The sequence below is a fragment of the Condylura cristata genome, unplaced genomic scaffold, assembly GCF_000260355.1.
Source record: "Condylura cristata isolate star-nosed mole 26May11 unplaced genomic scaffold, ConCri1.0 scaffold00021, whole genome shotgun sequence".
Taxonomy (NCBI): domain Eukaryota; kingdom Metazoa; phylum Chordata; class Mammalia; order Eulipotyphla; family Talpidae; genus Condylura; species Condylura cristata.
Genome location: NW_004567122.1, coordinates 24423736 through 24447301, shown reverse-complemented (window position 1 = coordinate 24447301; position 23566 = coordinate 24423736). Strand labels below are relative to the sequence as shown.

Sequence of the window (23566 nt, the reverse complement as noted above, 5' to 3'; positions counted from 1 at the left end):
TGGGGCTGGCTGGTAACATCCGCATGCTCCTGAAGGCAGCACGTGAGCCAGACCCACAGCCTTGAGGAAGAGGGGTCAGCAGGACAGTTCCCGAGGGGCAGGACGCCTGCCCTGTCAGAGCAATGGCAGGGCCACAGAGCTACAGTGGGAGTGGGGGGTGCAAGAGGGGCCCCCTGGGGCAGGGACTGAGCGGGAGGGGTGCGGTGTGCAGGGAAGGCAGGGGGCCTGGCCCCAGGTGCTGGCAGTAAAGGGGATCAGGGCAGAGGGGTTCTGAATATGTCGCAAAGGGGGCTTGGCTTTCTCACCCCAGCAGGGCTGGATTTTAGTTTTATAGTTTCTCAGGTGTTTTTTTTTTTTTTTTCCCTCCTTTTCTGAGGATTACACAGGTGATGTATGTTGTTTCTCTGCACACAATGGCTTAAGACTAAGCTGGTACCATTATCCTCGTACCCCTCTGACATCGCTCTGTGGCCACCTCAGCGTCAAGCCGCCTGAAGGTGCTGGGGGGCCCCATGACCACACAGGCCCATGTAGGGGCAGCATGATGGGGCAGCAGAGCGCAAGCCTGGCTTTGAGGACCCCCCCAAGGGGGTGAAGGCAGTGTGGCGTGATCAGGCCAGGAGCCATGGGGGCTGCACCCACCCTCCCAACCCATTCTTAAGACACCATCCCACCACTGAGACCCCGGGGAAAATAGATTTTCCTCCAGACTTAGATTTTGACTCAAACACAGCTTAGACTAGAAATATGTCAGATCCAGAATTGACTAACCATTAACTTTTCATAAGCTCAGGTATGAGCCCTTTACGACTTTGTTATGACACTTGACAAATCAGTTGTCCGGTGTTTTATTTTTATTATTGAAGCTTCCACTGTGATAGGAACAGGTTTGGGTTTTGTTTTTTTGTTGTTTTTTTTTTTCCTCAAGCAGCGCTATTTCAGAGAACACGCACAGGGCCCCAGCGGTCCCGCCAATATTTTACTCCACCAGAGGGCGCTGCCAGCCAGTTTCCCCCTAGTGCCCTCCAGCCGGCAGGGTCCAGCCTCTCCGCTCAGGCCCAGTCTCACTCTGGCTGAGGAGGGCAGGGCAGCCTGCCTGCCATGAACGAGGACCAGGGGTCGGCCTGGGGCTGCCCTTGAACACCACTGTGCTGTGCTGACCGTGGCCTCCTACTGGCTGACCGCTTCTGGAAGGAGGAAGCTCAGAGGCAGCGCCTTCATTCAGCAGGAGGACCAGCTGCAGGTCAAGAGGAGCTTTGCAGCTTCTGTTAATAAAGTAGAAAAGCAGTCCCCCAGGTAGGCCACGCTTCCCGCTTTAAGACATGGATTCCAGTAGGCGCCTGCCAGGTCACCCCTCGCCCCCAGCACCCCAGAGGTCCGGTGAGAAGCAGAAGCTACCTGGATCTACCACTCCCCTCCCAGGGCGAGTGGGCCCTTGTTGGCTTTGAGGCATTCTCTGCCTCCTGGGGTCTGGTTCCCACCTCCCCACCAAGAGGCTTCACAAGCCTCAGCTCAGACCTCACAGACAGCACCTGAGCAGGTGACAGGTTTGCTGTACATCTGGCCACCCCAGGACTCCTGGGGATTGGGCAGAATGAACCCACCTGGTGACAACATCCACAACCAAGTGCTCGCTCTGGCCAGCCCCTGTGCTCGAAGGCCCACGGGCTCTCCATCCTCGCTGAGGCCCAAGTCTGGAGTCTGGGCACGGGGCTTCTCCAGCCACTCCTGGCAGCGGGCATGCACCTCTGTTTCTCACCAGTGAGCCACCCCTAGACTTGGCTCTGAGCACCACACCTCAGAGGGGTTGGGGAGCTAAAGACAGACTGATGAGGGGCTCCCTGAAACTGGCTCCTTCCGTTCCTAGCGTGTCTGCAGCCGATGCCCAGCAGTGCCCAAGAGACAGTGTTGGGAAAGGCCCGAGTGCCATTAGGCACGAGCCAGAAGCCCCGCTCCGCTCCCCGCCTCTGCGTACTGGGCCATGCGAAGGGCTGCAGAGGTCATGGGGACACAGCTTCCAGAGCCATCTCTGATGGAAGCCTGGTGTCAGCCCTCCCTGGCCGTCACTTACGTCTCGGCCCTTGGCTTTTGCTCCATTTTCCTCAGGGTTCGGTTCCCTTCTTATACGTTACCCAGAGCTCTACAAGCTGCCTGAAGTGATTTGGGGATCAAGGTGGATGTAACAGGGGGCTTTTTTTTTTTTTTACCTATTAAAAATCACTGGAGGGCCCTTCCCGGTGGCGGAGCAGGTTAAAGCACAGCACTAAGAAGCTAAAGCCACTCCAGCATGAGTTCGATCCCCCCTGCCCCGGAGGTGACCACATGGCGCAGCAGACCTCTCCTGACCCGCCCGCTGCTCCCCTCAGCAGTGTACTTTGTCAGTCAGCCTGTTCTGCTCCCCACTCTGTCTCTGGTGAATCCTCTCACTGCCCCTCCACCTTTGGCCTGAACCCCAGGTCTGTATACACACATAAAAAAATCTTTAAAAAAAAAAAAAAAGTCACTGGAAAAGTGACGCTTATTAATTTATGGTTGTGGCGGTTTTGTGCTGTTAAGATGCTGACGAACCGCATGGCCCCCAGTGTGAAATAGTTGCTACCTGGCCCTTTAAAAGAAAGGTGCCCTTCCTGAGGGAGGCCCCGCCTCCTGCGCAGGCGTGGAGTCAATTGAGGGCCAGGTGCGCCCACTTGCCAAAGACTGAGGCTGGAGGGGAGCGAGGGAGATGACGCCGCAGCATCCTGGCCTCTTCACAGAGCGGACAGGCAGGCCTGTAAGGTCCCGACAAGACTCGTGGAAGAGAGATGGCTTTGGGGGCCCTGACCAGCACAGTCCCACAGGCAGCCCTGGCTGCTCCAGGTGGGCAGAGAGAAGGGGAGCCCCCTGTGGCAGCCACAGGGTTCCAGGAGCCACGGCTGCCCTCCCCAGCCCGCTGCCCGGAGAGGCCAACCGCCTTGTCTTCCTCACCCCGTGCAGGACTTCGGAGAGGACGACTCCCTCTACATCACCAAGGTGACCACCATCCACATGGGCAACTACACCTGCCACGCCTCGGGCCACGAGGAGCTGTTCCAGACCCACGTCCTGCAGGTGAATGGTTAGTAACGGCTCCGTGCATGTCGCCCCCTCCAAGCCTTCCCGCAGCGCTCTGCAGATCCCCACCCCCAACCCTGTGGTCTGTCTCCTTAAACGCCTGACCGCCCCCAGAGCCCACTACCCCCATCCGCTAAGGGGAATGGTGAGCAAAGGCAGCCTGCCAGTGAATGGGGTGCCTGCCTCTCCCAGAGTGTCTCTGAGGCCCCAGGCTGAGTGCTCAGCTGCAGCCCAGCACCCACCCTAGAAGGTGGAGGGAGAATTACAAGTGATATGTCCGTAGCCGTGGGGGTTCTGGGATGCAGTCCCAAAGCAGAAACTGCCCAAACCCCCTCTCCCGGCCCTGGCAGTGTGGGCGTTTGTCCACTGGGGGGTGCTCGTGGCTCCCACAGGGGCTGCTTCCCATCTCTCTCCCCGGAGGCTCAGCAAGCCTCTGCTTGGGCTGGAGCGGGGCTGAGAGGTGTGCTGTGTTTCTCGGGGTCCCTTGTGTTGTCAGCACTCCGGGGGTCTGGGCAGAACGCGCCCACCTGGTGCCCGCATCAACAGTAGCCTGTATTCTGAGAGCGTTCCTTCTGGCCGGTCTGGCCAGTCCCTGCACTAATGTGTCCATGGACTGTCCCAGTGGGTGTATGTTAACCCACTTTACGGATGATCTCTGAGAGCTCACTCACCTGGGACCGCACCTCTGCCAACTCATGCCAGGCCCTCTCCATCACCCGGCAGCTCCAGCAGCAGCACTGGCTCCCCACTGCGCCCTGGGGGACAGACTAGCCCCCGCCCCAGAGGATCAGCTCCCCGGGGTGGGAGGGGTGCCCATGTGGCAGGAACAGTGTGGAACTCTGTTGCTGCTGCTGCTCAGGGCTGCTGCGCTGAGGAAACATGAGCAGGAGTCAAGAATGGATACATCATGGGATTCGGTTTTGCTTACTTCTGGGATTTAGGGTGACAAGCTACTTAAGGACTACGGGGTGAGCTCAGCTTGCCTCTATATTTACCCTACAGCATGTTTTAGGGATTTTGATATTCATATGTTCCTAAGCCATATTTTATTAGTTTTTCCCTTGAGCTGGAACAGACTTAATCCTTTGTGGTTTCATAGATAATGCTTGTTGGCTTGAGTCCAGTCCTACATTGAAATCTCAGGATTTCACTGGAAATAATCCCAAACGTTGCTAGTTATCTCGCCCCCAGGTGAGGCTTCAGAGGCTGCTCCTGGGGTGCAGCCTCAGGCAGCGTCCAGCCTCTCCCCCAGAAGGGCCCCTGCAAGGGCAGAGCTTGCGTGGGACCCACAAAGAGGGTCTCCTCATTTCAAACCAGCTGTGGGCCCAGCCTGTTATATCTGGGTAAACGACCACCAAACAACCCCACCTGGTTTGCTTCAGTTCCCTCAGGTCCTCAGAAGAGACTGGGATGGGGGAGAGGGGAATGTTCCAGATCCTCAGTTCAGTCTATCTGGGCACCCGCCCCCACTTGCTAAGAATGGAGGTCACAAGGGCAGGACTTGGCCTATTCCCCTTAACTTCTCCAGAGCCGACCTCCAAGGAAGGAGGGGAGCACAGCTGAAAGTCTGTGAGGCCTCAGGCTTCTGGAGGGACTCAGGCTTTCAGTTACCACACGTTCAGTGGCAAAACCGTGCCACCAGGAGGCCCTTCTGCCCTGTGTACCCCAAGATTCTATCACTGGGCTCCTCCCATGGGCAAGGAGGAAGCAGACCCAGGCCCATGAATGCCATGGGGCCGCGACGCTCTGAGAACAGGCCCCTCCTGCTAGGTGGAAAGTAGACACTTAGCACCAACTGGGGAGCCCCACGCTGGCCCTCCCACCCCCATACTTCGTCTCAATTGCTGAGGCTGCTCTTGGCCCCGGAGAAAGCCTGAACAGCAAAATCTTCCCTCTGAGATCCAAAGAGAGGCCACTTGTGATCCATTTCCTAATTGCAAGAGATTTAAGACTTCTCTTCCCGCCAGAGTACTATCAGTAGAATTGGAGGGAGCAGCTGGGACCTCTGTCTGTGACTGGTTTTCTACCTCATTAAATCAGCTCGGCTCCCACGGCTGCTGGGCTGGGCCATTCAGTGGCTAGCCTCCAGGAGCCCACGCGGTCGTGGCCGGGGCTGGGCTGAGTCCCAGGCGCATGGGCCGGGTGTGGGCCCACGGACCAGCTCCCTCATGGTGCCACCCGAGAACACACAGCTGTGTTATCAGCTAATCTGGACAGGGCAGGAGGTTTTCAGAGGATTCTGGAATTTAAGCTTCTGTGTTGGACTTCAGGGGGGGGGGGGATCGTTATCTGTGTGGGAAGATGTTGAAAATAGAAGGGTATGAACGATACGGCAGTGGGAACAGTTCCTGAAGACCTACTGTGCGTCACAGGGGGAGGAAACGAGGCCTCAGAGAGGTGATGCATTTTCCCCGGACTCCAGCCCTATAGTGAGGGATTGCAGAGCAGACCCCGCCCCAGAGGGACCCCCGTTGTTGCTGATGGAGAGCCCTAATGAGGGGTGCTCAGGCAGCAGGTCACGTTGAGCTGTTCAGGCCTGCACTCTGCGGAGTGGGGGCGGGACCCTCTCTAGTTTTCTCTGCCTCTAGTGCTGGGGCCAGCCTGGTAGAACAGCTGGGCCGGTGATGAGGCCCGCCCCCTGCCTCCAGCAGGACTCAAGTTGGTATCATGAGCTGCAGGTGGGGCCCAGCAGAGGTCCGTGCATGCCTCCCATGCCGCTCTGCTTCCTGGCAGGCAGGACCCCGCGGAAGTCCTCAGAGGCGTGGGCAGGCAGAGCTTGCAGGCTGCGACTCGGTGCCCAAATGGGTGGCTTTCAGGCAGGGAGACTTAGGAAAGCTGGGGACAGACGGGTGCTCAGGACGAAAGCAATACTGCTTGCAAAGGCGCCTCACTAGGAAGGAGTGCGAAGGCAGAATGTTCATCTGTGGGGCTTGTTCCTTTTCACCATCTACCACAAGCCTGAGTCAAAAACTCGAAGGGCAGCTCTGAGCCAGTTGGGTGGAATTCTGTGCAGGGCTGCTTGCTGGGGTCCACTTTGGCCCTGTCTTGGCCTGGCAGGAGGCCCGTGACCTACTGAACGCAGGTAATGCCCTAGACATCCAGACCAGAATGACGTTCTGTGTCTGTACCTCCAGCTAGTTTTTCATTGAGAGGGAAAAGAAAGGGAGCGTGAAGGAAAGCGAGGGGCCCTGGACGGTTCAGATATGGTCCTGCAGGAGAAACAGGAGCTGGACTGCGGCATAGTGCAGACCCCAGCTGGCAACACCCCTGTCAGGGGATCAAGATGTGAGCTGGACAGGCCAGGCTTCAAGCCTAGAATTGGTCACTTCCTTGACATATAATTTCAGGCGAGTAAACTCATCTGTGAAATGGGAATGACAACTCGACCTCCTGATGAGATCAGTACGCATAAAATGCTGGGGAAATGCCAGGCAGAAATCCACTCCAAGGTCCAGCCATGGAGACTCTGGTTGATCTTGAGCACAGTTAGCTGTAGTTGGTGCACACCACGTCAGAACTCATGGCCCCAACACTAGCTGGTGGGAAAAATCGTGACCCAGAGAAATTCACTCATCCAGGAATGAAATTTAGACTTCCTGGGGCGACCCCCTCCCCGTGGCAGGGTGGGGCCCCACATGTTGCTGGGAAGCCTGTCGTCTGGGTCTGTGCCTGTCCCCACTTTGACATGGTTGGCTAGAGAGAACCTTGCCAGGCGACTCCTCCCTCTCCCAAACTATTAGTATAATTCCCCATCGACTGGGCCTCCCGGGGACGAGGCCCAAAATCTGACGTGATTTCTGACGTGATTTATAACGTCCTGCCAGCCTCCCGCACTGCTTTCATAGAAGGAGCAAGAACTTCAGACGTAAATGATTAATCCATTAAATTAAAAACACCCTCGACCTCCCCACAGTTCAGACAAGTAGCGATGCATTCCCCAAAACACAATAATCATCTCCCGAATCTGTTTACTCCTCCAACTTGGTTCTTTTGTGAATGTGCCTCTTCCTTAGGACATTCCCGAGCTGGCTTTCACCTTGGAAATGATGGATGTCACCCAAAGAGAGTGGGCCGCTGTGTCATGTACCCACCAGATTTTGCACATTCAAAAGACACGAATATGTTTACCCAGGATCTATTAATTTCAAATGATTTTCAGCATCCGAATTTACAGAAAAGATGGGGGAGCCGGGGGCTAAAGGAGACATCTGGGCCTTTGCGTTGTTGCTGGCAGGCAGCTGGAAGAATAGGCTTTCTCAGACCCTCCCAAAAGAAAACTGGTGGGGAGAGGGCGTGCATTTCCTGACAGAACCTGGCCAGGTGAGGGCCAAGGGTGCAGTCCCTGCTCAGGGCTGTTCTCAGGGCCCCACTGCCCCCTCAGGGGCCAGACCCCGAGTTCAGGCTCCAGAAAGAACGGAGTTGCTACCCAAGGTGCAGGGAGGTGGCTCAGCCAGGCCTGTTCACCCAGGAGGCACACAGCTTGGGGTGCAGGGCAGAGCTGTGGGTCCACTCCCATCCAGCCTGGGGACAGTGTTTCCCTTTTTTCAATGTGTCCCCTTTTCCAGCATCCGGATACCAGTTTTCTCCTTGGTGGGGGCCAGGTGAGACAAGGTCTGAGAGTTGCTCCTTGGTGCCTCCAAATTTGCTTGCAGGGCCCAGACCCTTGCAAGCAAGGGTGGGGAGTGGGAGCGTGAGGACACCAGGGACCCCCTTCCATTTGCACTCCTGGCTGTGCACCTTCCTGCTCCAAGCCAATCCCTCAGGAAGACTAGGGAGGACTGAGCCCTTGGCTCACGGAGTCAGCAGCCACTTCCGGTCCCCACTTCTAGGGCTCAGGGTCACACTCCATGCTCACAGACCTTTGTGTGTGTGTACATGCCCCCCCCCCCCGCCTCATCTCTTGCCACCCTCTTCTCTTCTGGTGAACGTCAGCACACCCCCTCTGCCTGCCACGCACCTCGGCTAAAGAGGCTCCGTGCTGCCCACTCCACTCACCTCTCAGGTCTCAGTGGTCACCTTTCAACAAACACTGAGATGTGTATGCCGCCTCCGGGCTGAACCCGGGAACTGCAGTGAAGGCACAGAAATCCCTGGTGGTGAGGAGCCTTCAGCATCAAAGCGCTAAGGGGGAGCATTGGAGGTGGGAGGTGAAGAGTCAGAGAAAGGGAGGACTCTGAGGTCAGCCAGTGCAGGGCCTCCTGAAAAGGGGACATCAGAGCTGCCTCCAGAGGTCTTGGGCTGAGCCCCGGAGGAGCAGAAGGGCCCTTCATGGAGGGGAGGGTGGCAGCAGTAGTTTGGGGGCCGGCTGTCAGGAGCAGGCGACATGAGAGGCAGGAGCTGCCCTGCCCTGCACTGGGTGGCTGAGTGGGGGTGAAGGGAGAGGGTGGACTGGAGGTGTCAGCTGCAGGTGTTGGTAGGACAGGCGGTAATTAAGGTCAGCAGGCTAGGGCGGGTCACCCCAGGAATAAGTGCAGATGGAAAATGTCCATCCTTTGGGGCCTGCGAGATGAGAACAGCCAGGAAATGGAGAAGGGAGCAGCTGGTGTCTGGGGGGGCCACGGCGCAGGACAGGACATGGCGCTGAGGACAGGTAACGGGCCAGAGGGTCAGCGAGGGGTCCCTGTGTGCTCTGTCTCCATGGAGGGGAGGAACAGGCAGTGTGGGGCTGGCTGGAGGGGGCGGGAGGAGAGACAGCAGAGCCCTCCGTTAGGGCAGGTCTTCGGTACTTTCGAGGAGAAAATGGGAAAGAGTCAGGAAAAGAAGTTGGGGTTGGCAGATTTGGGGCTTTTTCCAAGATGAAAATTAAAAGCATTGTATAAGGGGGTAGGGGAGCTCCAGCAGAAAGGGAGGAGCTAGAGCAGCGTCCAGAGCCGCAGTGAGATGTGGGATGGGGATGAGGCTGGCACAACGTGAAATTTGGAACTGGGCACTTTCCTGGAAAAGAAGAGTGGCAGGGAGGGCCCCGGGAGTCTCCTGGCCCAGCCTCCAGCCCGGAGGGGAGACAGAGCAGGCAGAGGACACTTTGCTGATGGCAGGCCAGGGTTCCAGAGGACAGGACAGAGGGTTTTAGGGTGAGGGGTGTCCCAGAGCCCCTGTGAAGACTGAAGTGTTCCTCAACAAAGCGCAGGCTTTTGAATGAAAAAGCTGGGTGGTGAGAAAGGGGGCAGTGGCAGGGGGAGCACGCGGGGCCCCTCTTCTGTCCCACAGTGGAGGGTGCAGGCCAGCGGGCTGCGCTCAGCCCAGTCGTCTCACTCCGGGTCCAGGAGAGCGGCCTCTTCCCTTCCCAGGGAAGACTGTGTCTTACACCTAGTGACAGTCATATATTTTTTTAAGTATGAAATGTGGGTTTTTCACATTTGATGATGATTACTCAAGTTATGCTTATTGAGGTGAAGGCAGGCTCACGTTTTTGTATCTGCCCCGGGCATAGAGGTGCAGGCCTCTATCATACTTCCGCTCCCTGCCACCCCCATGGCCCCACCATCCTCCACCCTGATCCACTGGGGCCCCCTTCTTCCCCCTCCACCCCACAACCTTGCCCTCTAGCTGCCTCAGTTTTGCAGTCAGATGTTAGAGTTTATTGTTGGTTTGACTTTGACCGGCCCTTTGTTTCTGTACCCCACCTGTAAGCGAGACAGCTGAGTATTACCCGTTCCAGTTCCATTCCCGGATGGTAGCAATTCATCCCTTCATATAGCTCAGTAGTTTTCCACTGTTTGTATGCCTCCCACCTTTTCCTGATCCGCTCCTCTGTCCTCAGGCATAGAGGCTATTTCCAGGGTTATTTTAATCCCAGTAGTCTTAGGAATACATACACCCCTTCAACCCAGTGTTTCTGCGTTCTGCGGGAAGACACCTAAGCTTGGACTTGCTGGGTCGTCTGGTAGGCCTGTTTCTGCTGTTTGCTACTGAGAAACCCTGCATACTGTTTCCATAGGGGCTGACCAGTGCATTCCCGCCAGTCGTACACAGAGCCCTTTTCTCGCACATTCTCACCGACACTCAGTACTTGCTGTTTCTGGTCTTCCCGAGGCAGCCGTTCCGATGGGCGTGACCTGGCATCTCTCTGGTCCGCATAACCATCTCCCTGGTGATAAACAATGAGCTTTTTTTCATGTGCCTATTGCCCACCTGTAAATTGTCTTTAACTCTTCTGTCCATTGGGGGGTGGGGGGCGTTGGAGAGTTGGTGTGCTTTATGTTGAGTTGTATGAGTTCCTAGATATTTTGGATATCAACCCTGTGTGAGATGGCGTGGGACCAAATACTTTCCCCAATTAAGTCGGCTGACTTCTTGTCGGACTGAGGGATTCTTTCACTTGCAGAAGCTTCTCAGAGAAGCTTGATGTAGCCCATTTGTCTGTGTTTGCTTTCGCTTCTGCATTGAGGACCAGCCCACACAGACACCACTGAAGTCATTATCATAGAGCATTTTGCCCGTTTCTGCTTCAGCTTATAGTTTCAGGTCTTACATACCTGTCTTTAGTCCACCTTGTGTTCGTTTTTGAGAAAGGTATGCGACGGTGATGGAGCTTCATTCCTCTGCATGTGGCTCTCGGGTTTCCCAGCACCATCTATCTGTTGAAGAGACGCTCCTTTCTTTAGAGCACACTCTCAGCTGCCTTGTCGTAGATTAACTGCCCTTGCATGTGCAGGTTACTTCTGACCTCCCAATTCTTTTTTTATTGACTTATTTATGCATACAGAATGGGGGTACAGGCCAGAGATGCAGGGACAGTGAGAGGACTCACCAGAGACAGAGCGGAGAGCAAAACAGGCAGATCGACCAAGTACACTGCTGAGGGGGAGAGATAGGAGAGGTCTGCTGTGCCATGTGGGTCAGCTCCAGGCCCGGGGGCCGAACTCACACTGAAGCGGATGCAACCAGCTTGCAGTGCTGCGTCCTAACCCATTGCACCACCAGGGAGGGTCTGTGTGTCTGTCTGTGTTCCAGTATCATACTGCTTTCATGACTAGCTCGGTGGCACAGTCTCAAGTCTGGAGTGGGACGACGCCACTCTTTCCCTTCCCTCAGGACTGCTGTGGCTAGTCAGGGTCTCCTGTGGGTCCCTGTGAATCCCCCTGGTTGATTCTCCTTCTTTGAAGAGCGCTGTTGGTGCCTCAGACACTGCTGGTGGGAATGCAGACTGGTCCAGCCCCGTGGGAAACAGTATGGAGGTTTCTCAAAATGTTAACAGTAGATCTACCATGTGACTCAGCAATTTTACTCCTCGGTATCAACCCAAAGAATGCAGCGATACTGATACAGAGAGAGCTGTGCTCTCTTGGTATTCCTAGCATTGAGCCCCTCTTCCACGTTGAGTGGGATAGCGTGTTACAGTGTCTGCTCTCCCAAGCCTTCAACAGGGATAGCTCTACTTGCCCTATGTCTCCTGTTTCTTTTAACAATGCCTCATAATTTTCATTGTTCAGAGCCTATACCCATTTTGTTTAGTTGCTCCTAGGTATTTAATTTTTTCTGACAATTGTGAATGGAATTTCTTTTTTGGTATTACTTTCTCTTGAAACTTGTTTGCATGTAGAAAAACACCTGATTTTTGTAGATGGATTTTGTACACTGACACTTTACTGAGTTGATTTATTATTTCAATTAGTTTTTCGGTGGCGTCTTTAGGATTTTCCGTGTGTATTATCATGTGATCGACAAATAATGAAACTTTTGCCTTTGCTTTCCCAGTTGGTATTCATGTTATATCTTTCTCTTGCCTGACTGCTCTAGTTAGGACTTCCAGTATTATGTTGAATAGTAGTGGGGAAAGTGGACGGCCTGTCTTGTGCCAGGTCATAGAGGAAAAGCTTTCAGTTTTTCACCATCAGGTATGACGTTGGCTTTGGTTCTGTGGTCAATACTTGCCATTATGTTAAGGAATAGCCCACTTATCTCCACCGCTTGAGAATTTTTTTTTTAACCATAAATGCATGCTGACTTGTATCAGATGCTTTCTCTACACCTATTGCTATAATAATCACATGATTTTTACCTTTGTTGATTTGATGAGATACATTGATCGACTCAATGTTGAACCACCCCTCTGTCCCGGGAATAAACCTTGCTGGCCATGTATTGCTGTATTGTTGAAGCCAGTTTGCTAAAATTTTGATTTTTGTTTTTTGGGAGATTTTTTTGCATGCTTGCTCATCAGGGAAATGGCATAGATTTTTTTTTTTTTTCGTGGTGTCTTTGTTACGTTTGGCACCAGGTTTGGTATCATAACATGGAGTTTGGAAGCTTTCCTCTTTGTGCTTTGGACTAGGTTGAGTAGATTAGGTACTTTATCGCAGAAGGTTTCGTATAACTCAACTAGCGAAACCAGGTGGACCTGGGCTGGCTTTCTTTCTTAGAAGACTTTGCCTTGTTTGTGACTGGTCTGTCAGGTTTTCTGTTTCTTCCTGGGTAAGTCTTAGAGGGCTGTAGTTACTAGGAATGTCTCCATTTCAGCTAGTTTATTCAATTTGTTATATAGGTACTTGTGGTAATCGCCTATGATTTCTATATATCTCACTTACTATTTCTCCTTTTATGGTTCTGATTCTATTTACTAAATTTTTCTCCCTATTTTTCTTTGCAAGTGTAGCTTGTATAATTTGTTCGGTTTTCCCCACCAAGGAAACAGTTTCTGGTCTATCAATCCTTTGGGCTGTCATTTTTATTTCTATTTCACTTATTTCTGCTCTAATAATTATTTCCTACTGGAAATAACTGCCTTTTGGAGTCATTTGTTCTTTCTCTAGTGTCTTAAGGTTGTTTATTTTTTTTTAAGATTTATTTACTTATGCATACAAGAACTGGGTTACAAACCGGAGATACAGGAGGTGAGAGGATTCACCAGAGACAGTGGGGAGCAGAACAGGCAGATGTACTGAAACACACTGCTGAGGGGAGCAGCGGGCAGGGCTGGAGAGGTCTGCTGCACCCTGTGGGTCACCCCCCTGACCGGGGATCAAACTCGTGCTGCAAGGGCTCAGGATTGCCCCACAGTGCTGAGCTTAAGTCTTCAGTTTCTGATTTCCATTCAGTACATCTTCAAGTCACACTTTGTTCTGCACTTACTCCATGTCCTTCTATTTCTTTACATTTTTTATTACAATGATATTTTTTATTACATCATTGTTAACTTTTGGACGCTATTTGATTTCTCCCCTCAGGTGTAGCCTCTGTAGTTCTCCCACCTTCACAGCATCCGTCCTTGTGCTCTGACCCCTGGCCCTCCCCTCTGCCCTGCCCCCCTCCCCTGGGTGCCTCAGCTCAGTGGTCAGCTTCCAAGTTCTGTCTCATTCCTGACCCTTTGTTCAGTTCCTCCGTTTCCTGCCAGGCTGCTCTAGGACGCGCCAGCAGCCGAGTGCCGAGTGTGGCCGGGCCTTGGCGAGTAGCTGGGGCTGCAGAGCTGCACCTCGGCCGCAGGCCCGAGTCAGGTCTCAGCAAGGAGCTGCTACGGAGTAAGGCCCTGCAAGGGCCGCTGAGTATTGGGTTTCGAGCTCCGTCTGATGGGAAGATAAGCTCTCCCATATTTTGTGTCTGGGTTCTGGAGAGTTGTTCCCTCCTTGCGACATGTTCCCCTGAGTTCTCAAGTTGCCTCGTGATTTCCTTCTATTGTTTTAGTTTGGGGTCCTCTTCCGTGTGTGTGGGAGGGGGGTGGTTAGCCTGCCCATCTTGCTGTATCAGCTCTTCTCCCCTGGAATGCAGGAGCATATCGGAAGCTTCAGGGGCAGCACAGGTGAGCACATCGGAGGAGGCAGGTGGGTAGCACTCCTGGCACCCAGCCTTGGCCACCAGCACCCTGGAAGCCCTTTGTTCACTGGCTCTGCACCCTGTGGTTTCCTGTAGTTTCCAACTTCACCCTCTAGACATGTGTCCAGCATTCCCAGAGGTGGGGTGGGCGTGTCCTCAGTCCTCTTGAAGCCTGATGCCCACTAGTCCCTACTGAAAAGTCCACGTGCGTGACTTTCTCGCCCCTACCCTGGGGTGAGGTGGGCTCCCTTGCAAGCGCTTTGTGAGCACAGGCAGCGGTCATGAGCAGGAGGAGGGTGCAGGCATGCCGCAGTGTCTAGGAACCACGACGCCTGCAAGTCACCTGTAGGAAGGTCTATGTCCATGATCAGCCTGCCTGGGCTAAGCCTTGCCCCCAGTGCCAGCAAGGGCACCAGACAGACCCTAAGCTCGACCTTTCTTTATGAGCACAGAGAGAGGTCTGAGAGGCACAGTGGGCATGTGCCCGTCCCTAGAATGCACAGTGTACAGAAGAAGCCCCCTGTGGGAAAGCCCGTGTGTGTGGTGAGCCCGGCCTGCTTTGCTTTTGCCCTCACTGCAACATGCTAGCAGTGTCTTTGTGAGCGGGCAGGGAAGCGGTGGGCGTGTGCCAGTCCCTGGAAGCCCATCATGGCAGACTGTGTGAGTGCGATGCCCCATGGCCTGGTGGTCCTAAACCAGCCAACTTTGTGGTGGCCTCCCGTCCCCTGCCAGTAAATGTGGACTGAGGTTGTACAGGTCAGGGAGCAGAGACACTCCTGACCCCCAGGGACCACACTGGGGGCAGCTCTGTGACTCTGTCCACTGCTGACCCCGGTCTCTGGTCACCTAGCTGACCCTTCCTGAGCGGTGGAACAGACCTGAATAGTGAATTATGCGGTCTTCTTCCCAGACAGGTCGGGGAACCCGGGAAGCCATCAGGGAAAGGCCAATAGCCCCTCAAGTGAAGTGGCTCAGTTGGACTTACTGCCCCTCCTGCCCCTCAGTGTCCCCGTCACTGTCTGAGGCCCTCTGGCTCTCCTTGCTGGCACCCAGACTCTGACTTCCCCGGCTCTGTCCCAGCTGTGGCCGGCCCTGCGGAAGCAGTGACCTGAAGGTCCTGCCTGTCCTCCCTCTTGCCATGACTGCCTCGAAATAGCAGTCAGGTATGAATCACTCACTCCACACCTTGACTTTCATTTGCTCCAGAACTGCCTCCCAGCAGTGCCACCCCTCTCAGCTCCTGCGTCACCCTAACTGGGTGTGTGTCCATTCTGCAGTCACAGCTGACTCAGGGCCTCCCCGGGCAGCTGATAGGTAGAGAGGAATGGTCCGGGCCCAGCGCAGCCTCGTTCTAAGAGCCCTGGCCCCTAGGGTGCAGTTACCTGCCCTTACCGGCTCCACCTTTCCTGTCAAAGGGCAGGGCTGCAGCAAGGTGTTCAGGTGTGGCCACTGAGACCAGTGCTCCCCACCCAGTTGGGGTCCCCAGTACTCAGATAAACCCTCCCTCAGTGAGGAGGAAGGGCCTGCTCTGAGGCTGGAGAGGATGCATCCTGCCTGCCCACAGCCCGCGCCCCTCCCCCAGCTCCCAGCTGGTTCTGCTCTGCACCAGCCGGCAGTGAGAACTCCAGGAGGGCAGGCTGAGTCCTCGAGTCACAGCCCTTTCTGCGAGGCCAGGCCCTCCTTGGTGTGCCAGAGAGGTTGCTACACCCGGCTGAACTCACTGAGCTCTGTCACATCCCTCAAGACCGCGCCTGTGGCCCTGGGCCCCCCCCCGTCCCCCACCCTCAGGGCCTTCGAGGTTGTCACACTTGGCAATATCTGCAATGGCAAAATGACCACCCTGCTTTCAAAAATTCAAAATGTGTTCAAAATCTGTTCTTGCACTTTCTATCCTTGTAGGTAAATTTTGGAAATGCCAAGACCCCACCAGTTATTTTTTACTGGAATTAATTGTATGGCTTAATGTACAGTCTCTGGTTGTTTCAGTAAGCCCCCCCCCCCCAAGAGTCCTTTCTGTTATTCATGTCCCTTTTAGACCTGCGTGAGATGTCTTAGCTTTCTTCATTTAGGTCTTCTGCACGCTCTGGTCATTGCTAGTATATGAATAAGCTCTTCATTTAGTGCTTCGACCCTTTTACTGTTTTCATTTATTAATCTAGTTTGCTTAGACGGAGCATATGCAGGTAAAACATTTTTCTCTGTCTTCGTTTTTGTACCTTTCATTCTTTTTGCCAACGGACAGTAACATCCAGTGTAATGTTGAGAATCGGCTAGTGCCTCGTTTTTTCCCCCGACTTAATGTTTTACCATTCTGAAAAGAATGGCCCTGTTTCTTTTTTTTATAGAGAGATTTTTCATAGTAAGAAGAAAATGCCATCCTGCTTCTACTTTATTGAGTTTTTTTCCCCCAAGAAATGGGTTTTGAATTTTTTTCCCCCAAGGGTCCTTTCAGTGTTTAGCAAGAGAATCAAATCACTTTTCTTTTTTGACTGCCTTTTCTTTTTTGACTTTGGCTGTGATTAATTATAGATGTCCTAATAGTTAGCCATTGAAATATAATATACTTGGACGTAGAATGTTCTTTGAATACCATGCTGAATTTGATTTGCTAATATTTTACTTAGGATTTTTGTGTATCAAGTCCTATGTGAGATAGGCCTTTAATCACCTTTATTTGTGCTCTGCATAGATAATTTATTGTGTCTGAGATACAATTTAGAATATCTATGGCACATGCTCTAAGAATTATCCAGTCCTTGAATGTTCAAAAGAGCTTTCCTATAAAGCTAGTCATGGTGACTTTAGGGCTAATACTGTTTTCTTACGGTATTACATACTCGTCGTATGTATTGTATCCAGTCTGTTGAGCTTGGACAGATGCATGTGTATGAAGTGCCATCACCACAGTAGACATTGCCATTGGTCACGTGCAGACATTTCTTTATGTCCCTCCTTTTTTCCTTTTTTGTCTTGTAGTAAGAGCGTTTCAGATGTTAGCCTTGTGACACAACTTCAAGTGCCCCATCCAGTACCGTCAGCCATGGACCCCAGGGTGCACAGCTGATGTCTGGAACTTACTCGTTTTGCATCACTGAAAAACAAGGCTTTCATATTTTTTTAACTTTGATTTAGTGGTGGATCTTTTAAAGTTTCCTTTTAAATGATCCATTTTATAGCGATGTACATTTATTACCCATAATTGAATGCCGTCGTCTCATATTTCTTAAATCTCTTCTGTGTTCTCTCTTTTTTCATTCATCACACTTGCCAGAAATTTATTTCATGGGCTTTTATGAATAGCCATTTTTTAGATTTATTTATCACTTCCACTCTTTTTTGCTAACTGATTTCATTCCTTTCTACTATGTCTATTGATTCTTGACCCACTTCCCTCAGGTTTCCATAGTAGTTGCCAGGTACCTCAGCTGAATACATGGTCATCTCCTGAGAGCGCAAGTTTGTTAACCCCCAGGCCCAGCTGCTGACCCTGGTACTCTCCCCTGCTTCTCCAAGTCCCCAGCAGCCCAAAGCTCCCAAGCCCCCCAGATGTATTACCGTGCGATTGGTTTACAGTTAATATAGGGGGCGGGGAGGCTTCCCACACCGAAGCACACTGTAGTCCACCACCACCATCCACCTGCATTCTTGCTCTCCACGGTCCCCTCTGCCTGCCTCAGTTCTAGGGTCAGCTTGCACGGGTTGATTTTTCAGTTTGACTTTATCTGATCCTTTGTTTGGTTTCTCTCTATTCCACATGTAAGTATTTGTTTTTCTCCTTCTGGCTTCTTTGACTTAGCATAATTCCTTCCTGCCTGAGTGGGTGAGTTTATCTTGTCTTTTGAATCTCTGTATATGTACACCATGTCGTCTTTATTCATTCACCTGTTTTGAGGCACTTAGGTTGTTTCCACGGCATGGCTATCATAAATAGTGCTGCAGTGACCACAGAAGTGTATCTATTCTTTGAAAATAGTGTTTTTGTATGTGGGGGTAGTTACCCAGGAGTGGAATTGCTGAGTTCTACGGCAGATCCATTTATAGTCCTTATAGAAACTTCCATACAAGGGGCTGAACCAGTCAGCATTCCACCAACAGTGTACAAGGGTTCCATTTTCTCCACACCCTCGCAATAATTACTGTTTCTGGTCATATGGGTCGTTCTCACAGGTATGAAGTGACGTCTTATTGTGGCTTTTATTTGCATTCCCCTCGTGATAAACAGCGAACTTTTTCTCATGTGCCTTTTGGCCCATCTGTATGTCTTTTTTTTTTTTTTTTTTGGCGAGGTGCTTTTTAGCTTTTCTACCCATTTTTTTTCTGTTCCAATAACATGCTGTGTTTATTATTATGACTCTGTAACATAGTTTGAAGTCTGGGAGTATAATACTCCCTCTGTTCTCTCCCCTTTTAGTCAGGAGAACTTTGGTTACTTGGGCATCTTTTCGATTCTATACAAATTTCAGCAATATTTGTTCCATTTCCTTAAAGACTGCCTTGACATTACTATTGGAATTGCATTTAATCTGTAAATTGCTTTTGGAGGATGGACATTTTGATTGTTAATTCTTCTGATCCATGAACAGGAAAACCTTCTCACTTCTTTATGTCTTCTTCCATTCCTTTTAATGGAATTTTCCTTTTATGGGCCTTTAACTTCCTTAGGTTTATTCCCAGGTATATAATTTGTGTGTGTGTGGTTTTTTGTTTTGTTTTGTTTTTGGAACAATTGTAAGCGGGGTGGCTTTATTAATTTCTTCTTCAGCCTGATTCTTTGCATATAGAAAGGCTACTGGTTTTTGTGTATTGATGTTGTAACCTGCTAATTTACTAATTTGCTTTCTTTTAGTAAGTTTTTCTGTGGATTTTTCTAGGGTTCTCTTTGTGTTATCATCTTATCTGTTATCATTACTTGCAGAAAACAATAGTTTTACTTCTTCCCCAATTTGGAATCCTTTAATGTCTGTCTTTTACTTAATTGCTCTAGCTTGGACTTCCAGTAGTTCATTGAAAAACATCAGTGAGAGTGGACATCCTTGTCTTGTTCCAGATCTTAATGGGAAGGTTTTCAACTTCTCTCCATTGAGATGATGTTACCTGTGGGTTTGTCACATATGGTTTTTATTATGCTAAGATTTGTTCTTTCTACTGTGCATTTTTCAAGGGCTTCATCATAAATGGATATTGCTCTTTATCAAATACTTTCTCAACATTTATTGATATAATCATATGGTTATTTTTCTTTTTGTTGATGTGGTGGATTGTATTGGGTTTTGCATGTTGAACCATCCTTATGTCCCTAGTATAAATCCCACTTGGTCATGGTATATAATCCTTTTAATGCATTGTTGGATTTAGTTTGTTAAGATTTTATTGAAGATTTTAGTATCTGTGTTCATTAAGATTAGTCTGTAGTTTTCTCTGTTTGGTTTTAGTTTTGGTGTGATGTTGGCCTCATAAAGAATATTTGGTAGTATTCCTTGTTTCTCAATTTTTTGAGAGACATTTTGTAGAATAGGCATTAATACATCTTTGATCATTTGCTAAAACTTGCTTGTGAAACCATCTAGTTCTGAGGTTATGTTTTTTGGCAAAGTGTTTTGATTATTGTTTCAGTTTCACTGCTTAGAATTGTTTTTGCTTAAGTTTTCTATTCTTTATTCAACTTTGTGTAATTGTATGTTCTAAGAATCTGTCCATCTCATCTAGATTGTCAAACTTATTTGCATGTAAATGTTCACAGTAATCTCTAATTATACTATGGATTTCTGTTGCAATTTCTCTCTCTCATTTATGATACTATTTATTTGAATTTTCTTCTCTTTGTGAGCCTAGCTAGAGATTTGTCTATTTTGTTTGCGTTTTTTAAGAACCAGCTTTTTGTTTTCATTGACCTTTTAGACTCTTTTTTATGTCTATTTCATTTGTTTTAGTTTTAAATTTTATTATTCTACTGGCTTTTGTGTGTTTTGTTCTTTTTCTAGTTCCTTGACGTGGAAAATTGGGTTGTTTCTTTGAATACTTTCTTGTATCTTATATGGGAATGTATTTTCTCTTATTATGATTTTGTTGTGTCCCATGTATACATTCTGGGGGGCTGTGTCTGAATTACTTTTCTCAAGGTATTTTTAATTCTTAACTGGTCTTTGCAGTAACATTTGTTCAGTCTCCACCTAATGGAGGAATCTTCTTGTTTTCTTTTTATAGTTGACTTCTAATTGAATACCTTTATGGTCAGAAGAGATACTTGGTATGATTTCAATATCATGTACTTACCGATGTTCGTCTGGTAACTCAATGTGTGGTAAACCCTGGAAAATGATCCATTGTACTAGAGGAAAACATATAGTCGTTTTGGGGGAATGCAGCTTCCTATAGATGTCTATTAGGCCCATGTTGTCTAGATCTTTGTTTAGGGCTATTATGTGCTTATTTATGTTCAGTCTCATTGATCTGTCCTTTGGAGAGAGTGGAGTATTGAAGTCTCCTACCACATATGTATTTTTTCCAATGTCTGTTTTCAGAGACGATAATTACCATCAAATATATGTGTTGTGTATACACTGATGAGTGTCCTGTCTTCCTGGTGCATTGTCCCCTTGAGCATTATATGGGGTCCGTCTATGTCCCTTGTCACATTTTTTAGCATAAAGTCCATTCCATTTTATCTGGTATAAATATGGTTGTCCCTTCTTGGTGCCATTGGCCTGTAGAATTGTTTTCCAACCCTTTCACATTAGTTTATCTTTGGTACTTAGATGTGTTTCCTGGAGGCAATAGAAGGTTGGGTTCTGTGTTCTAATCCAGCATGCTACTCTGTGATTTTACTGATGAACTTAGACCATTACATTTAGGGTGATTATTGATATACGGAGGTCTGTTACTGTTTTGTTCAGCTCTGTGCAGCTGAGTAGGCTGTACTTCCTAGTACAGACCGGGGGGCGGAGGGTGACATGAATAGTTAGTCCTACAAGTTTGCATCCCGCTCCCAAGTTGCTATCAGTTGGGCCTGGAGTCAGGGTGCTCACTAAGGGCTTTCTGAGGGTCCCCAGTGTAGCACAAAGCCCAGTAAGGCCCAAATTGGGACCCCAACATGGGAGGTGCTGCTAGGCTGAGTAGGATGCACCTCCCAATGTGGCTGGGAGCCCACAGTGAGTAGTTAAGTCCTGCTAGGTTGCATCTTGTGCCTCTGTCTTTTCCCAGGGAGCTGGTGGCCTGACCTGGATTCAGGGTGCTCACTGAGGGGTTGTTGAGGGTCCCCATTGTAGAGCAAAACCCTGCAAGGCCTGGGTTGGAACTCCTTTGTGCTGGGAGGCACCAACAGGCTGAGTAGAATAACTTCCCGGTGTTTCTAGGCTTTCTATACTATTCCACTAGTCTGAGTTTCTGTTTCTGTCCCAGTACCACACTGTTCTGATTATTGTTGTTGTGTAACATTGTTTGAAATCAGAAAGTATGATGCCTCCATTTTCTTTTCTCACAGAATTTTTGTGACTATTCAAGGCCTTTTGTGGTTCCATGTATATTTTATAATTATTTGTGCAATTTCCTTGAAATAAAGCATTGGTATTGCATTGAATCCGTAAGTTGCTTTAGGTAATGTGGTCATTTTAATGATCATTCTTCCAACCCATGAGGACAGTATATCTTTCTATTTCCTTGTATTCTTTTATTTCCTTCAATAGCATTTTATAGTTTTCAATATATAGGTCTTTCACCTCCTTTGTTAAGTTTAGTCCCAGGTATTTCATTCTTTTTGGCATGATTGCATTCCTTATTTCCCCTTCTTCTGATACATTGTTTGCGTATAGAAATGCAGTTGATTTTGTGTGCATTAATTTTGTATGCTGACATTTATTGTATTCATTTATTATTCCTACTAGGTTATTATAGTCTTTTGGTTTCTCTAAGTATATTAACATGTCATCTGCAAATGGTGGTAATTTTACTTCTTTTCCAATTTAGATTCCTTTTATGGTCTTTTTCTTGCCAAACTGCTTTGACTAAGTCTTTCAACGCCATGTTGAATAATAGTGATGGTGGTACACATCCTTGTCTTGTTCCTGATCAGAGTGGAATGCTCAGCTTTTTACCATTGAATATGATGTTGGCTGTGCCTTTGTCATATATAATGTTTAGTTCAGGTTCATTTATTTTCATTTTAGTGAATTTTTTAAAACAAAAATGAATGTTTAATTTTTTTTTTTTAGCTTCCACCAAACCCCCATGCTCATCTCCCATCTGCCTCTCACCCCTGCCCCTTCTGTCCTATTCCTTCTAGTAACCATTATCTTCTTTTTCACTGAGTTCAGATTTTTATTTCTTTTATTGTTTAGGTATAATTGGTTATTTTTTTAAGATTTGTATTCCACAGATAAATGAAACCATCCAAAATTTGTTTTTCACTTTTCTGACAGAACTCACGCAACATAATCACCTCAAGATCCATCCTTTTTTAACCAAATGCCACTACATTTTCCTTCACAGCTGTGTAATATTCCATTGCGTATACGCTCCACTGTTTCTGTTCATCTGTTGAAGGCCATTTGAGTTGCTTCCATGGTTTGGTAGTTTGTGAATACTGCCGCTATGTACATAGGTGTAGGTAGATCTTTTTGTGTTAAATGTTTCATGTTATTTGAATAGATACCTATTAAAAGATTGCTAGGTCAAATGCAATATCCATTTTTATTTTCTGAGATATCCCCAGGCCATTTTCCACAAGGGCTATATCAGAGTACATTCTCACCAACAGTGGATGAATACTCCTTTTCATAGCAATTGTTAAGTCCATTCTCAGTGTGGTTTTAATTTGTATTTACCTTATAATAAATGATGTCCAATGCTTCATTGTAAGTACTTTGTGAATTTTGGAGATTTTGTTTTATTTTGTTGTACTTGATTCCTTGTTTGCTTCCCCTGTATCCTTCATATAAGAGAAATCATCCAGCTTTTTTTCCTTTTGATTTCACTGATCATAATCCCTCCCAGGTCCATCTGCAACGCTGTGTATGGCATGAGTTTATCTTGACTGCTGAATAGTATTCCACTATATATATATATATCACATCTTCTTGAACCAGTCGTCTGTTTTTAGGTATTTAGGTGTTTCAACACCTTATTTACTGTAAGTAGTGCTGCATTAAACATAGGGGTGCAGGTTTCCTTTCAAATAATGTGGAGATTAACTCTTTAACAGATGTATGATATGCAAATTGTTCACATTCTATAAGTTGTTTTTGTAATGGTTTCTTCTGAGGTATAAAGCCTTCGTTAATGTAGTCTTTTTTTTGCTTTTGTTTTCCCTTGTGGCTGAGGTTGTATTCCCAAATATATCTTTATGGGAGGTGTTATGCAGTTTGTCCCTAAATTTTTTTCAAGTACTTTATGATTTCAGTGCTTATATCCAAATCTTGAACCCATTTTGAGTGAATGTTTGAGCATGGTGTTAAATATAGGTCTTTCTTTATTATTTTTTTTTTTTACATGTGGCTATCCATGTTTCCCAGCACCATTTTTTCTAACATTGCTCCACATGGAATTGATTTTATTTTTAAATAACATGCTCGCCTGTGTTTCCATCCAATACTAGGCGGTTCCTGAGGCCACTGCCTTCCCAATCACCACTCCACTCCAGCAGTGAGAACTCCAAAGCTTTCCCTTTTGCCCTTTCTCCAAACCTCTCATGCCTAAGTCATCAGCAGAAGCAGTAAGAGCAGGGCGTTAAAAT

The 23566-nt window shown here is 48.8% G+C and overlaps 1 protein-coding gene across 1 annotated transcript in view; it reads left to right on the top strand.

Annotated features, from left to right (window-relative positions):
* The window catches only part of FSTL4 (follistatin-like 4), a 348602-nt gene that overhangs the window by 294580 nt on the left and 30456 nt on the right, over window positions 1-23566 (top strand). Inside the window, exon 7 of the mRNA XM_004686719.2 lies at window positions 2974-3094. Within this exon, the coding sequence (XP_004686776.1) occupies window positions 2974-3094 (121 nt within the window). The remainder of the gene's footprint in view (window positions 1-2973; window positions 3095-23566) is intronic.